The sequence below is a fragment of the Cynara cardunculus genome (genome assembly GCF_001531365.2).
Source record: "Cynara cardunculus var. scolymus isolate 2C chromosome LG 8, CcrdV1, whole genome shotgun sequence".
In the NCBI taxonomy this organism is placed as follows: domain Eukaryota; kingdom Viridiplantae; phylum Streptophyta; class Magnoliopsida; order Asterales; family Asteraceae; genus Cynara; species Cynara cardunculus.
This window is the reverse complement of record NC_037535.1, coordinates 20,898,612-20,906,115: the sequence shown is the minus strand read 5'-3', so window position 1 is coordinate 20,906,115 and position 7,504 is coordinate 20,898,612. Positions and strand designations below refer to the sequence as shown.

The 7,504-nt window shown below is 33.0% G+C and overlaps 1 protein-coding gene and 1 pseudogene across 1 annotated transcript; one reads left to right on the top strand and one right to left on the bottom strand.

Moving 5' to 3' along the window:
• Nucleotides 1–1,027: 1,027 nt before the first annotated feature.
• On the top strand, nucleotides 1,028–2,564 carry LOC112516295 (annotated as a pseudogene).
• A 3,466-nt stretch (nucleotides 2,565–6,030) lies between these two features.
• LOC112516294 lies at nucleotides 6,031–6,402 on the bottom strand. Its single transcript, XM_025123311.1, has one exon. It carries the CDS (start codon nucleotides 6,400–6,402, stop codon nucleotides 6,031–6,033), a length of 372 nt encoding a protein of 123 aa, XP_024979079.1.
• Between the last annotated feature and the right edge of the window lie 1,102 nt (nucleotides 6,403–7,504).

Here is a 7,504-nt window from a genome sequence, read left to right as displayed (position 1 = left end):
TAAAATAAATTTAATAATAATTCTTTTTAAATTTTTTTATTTGTTTTTTGTTTGAAAAATCACTCACATAATATATTTTAATTTTAATTAAAATAAATTTTATAAAAAAAAAAATTAAATGTAATTATTTTTTTTGTACGATGTGAAGCCGTTGTGATGGTGGGATAAAACTTCTATGTGGATGGCAATGTCACATGCCTGAGGAGTAACAACGTAATACGGTAAAGAAGCGTGCCAACCTGATTGTGTTCAAGTGTTTAACTGGTGGCAAAGCCAAAAACATCTTGACAAATGAAATAGGATCATATAGAACTTCTCGAAATCATAAGATCTTCATGATATAGAAATTGTGTTACGACCTCATCTTTCTCGTGAGAAGGTTTTCAGAGAACAGTTGTTTAGGTTTATTGAGTTGTTGATAGTCTTAACTCTTAGCCGTACCTGCCATCAGCTACATGCCTCACATTTCACTAAGATGACTTAAAGGTCCTTTCTTGTAATGAGGTTTTGCCGAGTTGGTCATTTGAGCTTTTTCCCTAACTGCCAGAGGTGGCCTCTGGATCATACATGCAAAGGCTTTTTAAACGTTAGATTGGCAATCAACTCTTTATCCTAAGGGACTTTCTCATACCAATAAAATGTGCTTTTTGTATTATTTGTTTTCTTCCACGAACATTGAATAGAGGGTCTCTACAAACAAGGACCTCTTCAAAGATCCCAAACCCAATCCCAGATTCATATTCTATAATGCATGCTATTGCCATCTTTAGTTAGAGATTCTACTTAAACAACAATAGTATCTCCAAATCTAAAGTTTTTCAATATTGCTATATGCCACAATCCACAACGCTCTGTTTGTAGTATGTGTTGGCTTACTATAGATGGTTGCTATCACTATCAGGTTGATGCTACTGCTTCTAAATACTGCTTTAATGGATGGCATCAGCTCTTTTCATGAACCTAGTAGATATTCTACTTGCATTAAATATGAGTGGCCCACATTTTGGGTCATTGTCATTTAAATATAATGAGAAAAGGGTTCTGTAATTGTGTTTTTCATTCATCTTCTTCCTCCGCAGAAACCAAAAACCAGTGGGCACGTGATGATCCTGCTTTTATTGTAGTTTGCATTCTTCTTTTGGCAGTTACAACTCTTGCTTATTGTGCTACGTAAGTTTTTGGTATATCCATCACTTGCCATTCTGGAAGTTCTTTAGGAATTCACTGGGGGACCTTTTTTTGCACCAGTAATTTTTAAAGAAGCAAGTCGGCTGGTCCCACCACCTCTCATGTTGGAGACTTGCCATGCTTGTTCATGAAACAGTATATTCTTGACTTGCAGTCTTTGCATCCAAATAGTCTTACTTTTCAGTAGTAATCATCTTACATATATTCTTCATTTGTCAATGAAACACACTAAAAACAGTTGCAAATGATTCCCATGAAATGGTTTCTGAGGAAAGAGTTCCTGAATGAAATGATTTACCTCCAAAAAATATATATTTATTTACGGCCTCTAGTCAATTATACATTTTTTGTTTGGACCATAATTCGGATTTTATGCTGCTATGTTCAATTTATTTCAGGTATGATCATAGCACCAGACATGCTGTTTTTGTGGTCTTCTCTGTGACGATTATTCATTTTTTATTAACAGGAATGGTTGTGGCTACATTCTGCTGGTAAGAGTTGATACCAATTGCATTCAAACATGGATTGGAATGGAATACAATTCCAAATCTCGCAAACCAAACTGGCCCTTAAGGGTTTTTGATACCGTATACTTGTTTCCTTAACCTTCTTTTACCGTTTGCATGTAAATGTTCTGCAGGTTCTTGACAAATACTTATCTTCTGGAGGAAACCCCGAATAGTCATGTGGTAGAACAAAGGGTTGAATGGCAAGTTCACGAACTTACTTTTCCACTCTTCTTTTCAGTAAATATTCTGGCTGTATGCATTTTACTTTAGAATTGGAATTTTGAAAACGTTTTACCTACAGGCTGTACGCATTCGATGTGCACTGTAATTCCTTCTTCCCGTTGTTCATCGTGCTGTATGGTCGGTGCCGTGGTTCATATCTTTCATTTAGCTTTAATGAAATTATTTGTGGACCAACATAATCTTATTGCTTGCTTTTGTGGCAGTGCTACATTTTTTTCTATCACCCCTTCTGGTAGCTCATGGCTTCATTCCACTCTTGCTGTCAAATGTGATTCTTATGGTGGCTGTATCTTACTATCACTACCTCAAACTTTTTAGGTTATGATGGTAAGAAATTTATGAAAAATGGAAATATTTTAATGGCTGAATATGCTCAGACACATCTTTTGTGCAGTGCTGCCATTTTTAGAGAAGACCACTCTCTTCCTATACCCGATCGGGGTAGTCATCATTCTTACACCCATCTGTAAGTGTCGAATTCATCTCTAATCTCTCTCTGTCGTAGTAGTTTTATATATTGTTTTGATTATTAAGGTTTACGGTTTGAATTTAGCAGTTATCTTAAGCGGCTTTAATCCTTCGAGATACTTTCTGAACGTTTACTTCAGTAAACGGGTATGAGGTCAAAGAGTAAGTTTCATATGTTATGAGCTGCTGGGATTGAGAAGTCGCATGAAAATTAGAAAGAAGATCCAATGGGTGATGTATGATTGATTCATATGTAAATGGAATATGCACAACCAAGAGGTTCTTATGTGTAAGGCTGGCTCCTTGTGCCATTTTGATTGTTTTTTTTTGAAGTATATAATACATATATACGGCAAAGAGAACAAATAAACTCACACACCCTCCTCACCTTTGGTGAGGTTTGAACCCTTGACCTCCTAGAAGGCGAAAGACTCACATACCGCTAGGCCAAATGCCCTTTGGTTTGATTGTTTTATGTATAAATGACCATTATTTTTCTCCTCTTATATTTTCATTTTTGTATCCAGAATTTCCCAATGTTTGCATAGTAAGATGATATGAAATTGTGTTGGAGATTTGATATGCACTAGCTATAGCCCGTAGGATGACCGTTTTCGCTTGTGCAACGGTCCTAACCAAACCGGAACTTTCTATGAGCCGGTTATGCTCCGGAATACCATGATTGCGTGTTCATCGGTCATACGCTGCTGCTACGATGGTTATGTGCCTCATAGCACCATGATGCGAGTCATGATATTTTTGTCATTGGTTGATGCTTCCACTTGAAATTCCATTATACGAATGAACATTGTTTCGCCTCGGTCTGAATGGAATCTAGAATTAGATTACTGATTAGATGCGTAGTAGAGTTCTCATCTTACCGGCGAGCTTTTTGTGATAAAATGTTTCCGTCGGTTACCACAAATCAAAGGTTAAATTAATAAATTAATAATTTTGATAATTTTAACTTAAAATATTAATGAAGGGCATTTTAAGGGGTTTATAAATATCCTCTTTTATCGCTCCTCTTTCCTTTCTTCGGCGAACCTTATTCTAATGAACCTTATGTGAACATAAGATACACACTGTGATACCTACAAACGATATTCACTATGATACCCAGATATACATACAAGATGCACAATGTAAACCCTTTGTAAACAACGAGAATAACGAAAATGCATACTATGATACATTTCATAAAACAAAGAAAATACATTGTGATACACGTGAAAAGTTGTGAACATTATCACTATGATACACTTTGATTCACAAACGTCTTTAAAATATGATGTATATTAGGTAATTGATATGCTATTGCTAGGTAACTAATTTTAATTAAATATTTCATTCTAAAAACTTTAATTAAATATTTTGATTAGTTGTCAAAAATAAAATTACTAATTACTCTTTTAGTTTATTTAAGAAATATTCTTAAATATCTTAAACGAGTGGTTCACATTGGATCTCACGGTTACTACAAATTAATCAATTTTTCCTTGAATGAACCCCTATTATATATATATATATATATATATCTAGAGGAGTGATCAAATGAAAACCACCCTCATTTGTAAAAACCGTACAAACCATCTCATATGTCGATTTCATTGTTTAATCTCATGAAATTTTTTCATGAAATTGTTTAATCTTATGAAATTGTTTCATATAATACTTTTTTTGATGAATTTGTTTCATATATGATTATGAAATTGTTTCATATAATATTTAATGAAATTTTATTGAATCTGTTTCATGTATTTCTCTAAAATTAAAATAATGAAGATGATAATATCCATGATTAACACCCTCCACAATAAAAATGGTTAATCAACCTCTAATAATTACAAAAAAATGAACAAAATGAAAAATTATTATTGGTTGAATGAGGTTTTCACAGTTTTTACAAATTAAGTGGTTTTTATTTGAACGCTCCCCTATATATATATATATATATATATATAAAATATAAGAGAGAGAGAGAGAGAGAGAGAAAGTTTACTTTGCAAACCATGTTATTTATACAAACCGTACAAACCTCATTCAACCAATCATTTTTTTTTAATTATGAGATAGTGATTAATCATTTTTATTGTTGATGGTGTTAATCATGTATATTATCATCTTCATTATATTAATATTAAAGAAATACATGAAAATTTTCATTAAAATTTTATAAGTGTTATACGAAACAATTTCATAACCATATATAAAACAACTTCATCTAGAAAAGTATTATATTATACAATTTAATGAAACAAAATATAAAATTAAACAATAAAATCGACGAATAAGGGTGGTTTGCACGGTTTGTATAAATATGAGTGGTTTGTATTTGATTGCTCCCCCCCCCTCTCTCTCTCTCTATACACACACACACACACACACACACACTTGGGATCACTTGAGGCCAACCTGTTTTGGTGAGACCCGTAAGACCATTTTTTTTTTATCTCTCTCGTTTCTTGATGAAATCCCGAAATTCTAAAGTCGTTTACTCCATTACACCTTTAGGAACATCTTTACAAAAATTCAGCCGAAAATTCCCATTTATAGGGCGTCAAACCTGTCATTAAATCCCAAAAACGTGATTTGAGAATGATTTTCTCAAATTCCAATCATTTCCAAATCAATTTTTCTCATTTGGCAAAACTAGTAACTTTAGTTTTCCTTTCTGCATTTTCATCTTAAATTTGTTAAATACAAAATATTCAATTTCCTTTTTTATTGATTTTATTTATTGTAATAAAATCATATTTTTCGAGTATCGACACTACTCCCGTATGTCTTTTACTCTTTAAACTTTAATCCTTAACATTTATTTATTTCATGAATCATAAATTTTTAGGATGTTATATTTGACTATCATCCTGATTTTTGTGAACACATAGTGTACACCACATGTTGTGCACAACTTGCAAATAGGAATCATATGGTGGGATGAAAATATGCACAATGTGCACACCATCTGGATTCACGAGAAGACCAACTATTCACTATATCTGGATCTGAAGGTGATATGCACACTCTGTGATCACATTGTCCACACTTTAAAAACAAACTAATTATGAACACATGCACTATATTGAAATTAAGGAAATGAGTGACGTATACCACATGTTGTGCACAATCTGCAAATAGGATTATATGGTGGGATGACAATATGCACAGTGTGCACACCATCTGGATTCACGAGAAGACCAACTGGTCATGATATCTGGATCTGATGGTGATGTGCACACTTTAAAAACAAACTAATTATGAACATATGCATACTCTCATCATTTCTATAAATATCTCAATTAATTGGTTTGTACTGATGGTTGAATTTGTGAGAGATCTCTCCCCCTCCCATCCCCCTTCTCTCTCTCTCTCTCTCTCTCTCTCTCTATATATATATATATATATATATGCTTTGAAGGACCATTTTGGTAATTGCATTTAATTTTATCGTTTACACCTTCATATATATATAAAAGAAGACAAAAAAGAAAATAAAAATAAAACACACTACATAGAGATATTTAATTAGCCTTTAAAGCAAATCCACCTTCAAACTAGACTCGTTCAGAAAAACTGTCTACTAATATTTTATTTTAATTTAATTTGTAAATTAACCTTAAACGACCTTCTGGAGCAAGCTATCTTCCTGAAGAATAATGCATACCGGAGTATTACCAAAACCATGAGCCCTAGCTAGCATCACTTCCTTCATTAATGAACCAAACTCCTGGCGGTCAAGCGTCCCTTTCTTTTCGGTATCAAATTTCTCGAACAATGCATCATATAGACTATCAACCTCTTCTTTGGATTGTAGCTCGGATTCCACTGAAGACGGATCGTTCATCTCCTTCTGGAGTTCGTCACGAGACAAAACTCCGTCACTATTCACATCTAACATGCTAAATCGTTCATCGATGCATTTCTCAAAAGTTTCTGAATCCTCGACAAATTTCTCCACCATTGGACCATCAATAAAAGCAACACTCATATTTTCGAAAATCAAAATTAACTTCAATGGCTTTTTTTTGTAATGAAATTGTTAATTAGGGTTTGAGTGTTGATGTTTATAAAGATAGAAATATGTTCCTGAATTAAAGGACTTCCTTTGAAATGCTTGAAAGCCCTTCATTTTAGATCATGAAAGGTTTTGAAGGGTTCTTATGCTATTTGGCATCTTCCCTTCCAATTATTTTATTTTAATTTATTTTTAAAATGTAATATTCAAGTCTCTGCTATTAATTTATAAGACGTTTTTTGATATCTTAACAAGTTTATTAAGACACTTTTAAAATTTCTTATTATATATATATATATATATATATATATATATATAAGGTTGGGTTCACGTGAGACCAAATGTTTTTCATGAGACCCGTAAGACCAATTTATGTTCATTGATCAACTTCATAAGTTAATGATCTAATGGTCTTAATTGCACGGTGACAATTTTGTGATTATTGAGAAGTCTCGTGGCGTTTATGAATGTTTAGATTTTCAGATTGTTGACCTAATCCAAGGGTTAAGAATTGGTCTTACGGGTTAACGAAAAACCATTGGTCTCACATGATCCCAAGTCTATATATATATAAATCTTACCCTATCAGAAATACACAACCGGGTACGATATCACATAATCTCACCTCATCGTCAACAGGTACAATAACACTTAATCTTACACGATTGTTTAATTAACCAACCGTGTATGATAATTATTAATCTTACCCAGTTTGTTAAATAAATCAATCAGGTGCAATAACACCTATTATCTTAACCGCTTGGTTAAGTAAACAATCGAGTACAACAATTGTTATTCTTACTCGTTAAATAGACTTGCTGATTATGATAACACACAATGATACTCAGTTAATCAACCATACATGATAATTGCTAGGTTTACCGACTGCTTAGCCAAACAACTAGGTTTGTTAATTATTAATCTTCCTGATTGATTAACTAACCAATTGCGCACAATAAATTATTGATCTTATATAGTTTTAAGTAAGACGCAGAGTATGATAATTGTTTTCCATGGTGATCCTGGTTGTAGACCAATCACCAAACTCCTCATCATGGCCACCATGGTCTGTGAT

Bases quoted from the DNA above. Each gene is read 5' to 3' on its own strand.
- LOC112516294 (XM_025123311.1), bottom strand. From the start codon at position 6,402: ATGAGTGTTGCTTTTATTGATGGTCCAATGGTGGAGAAATTTGTCGAG.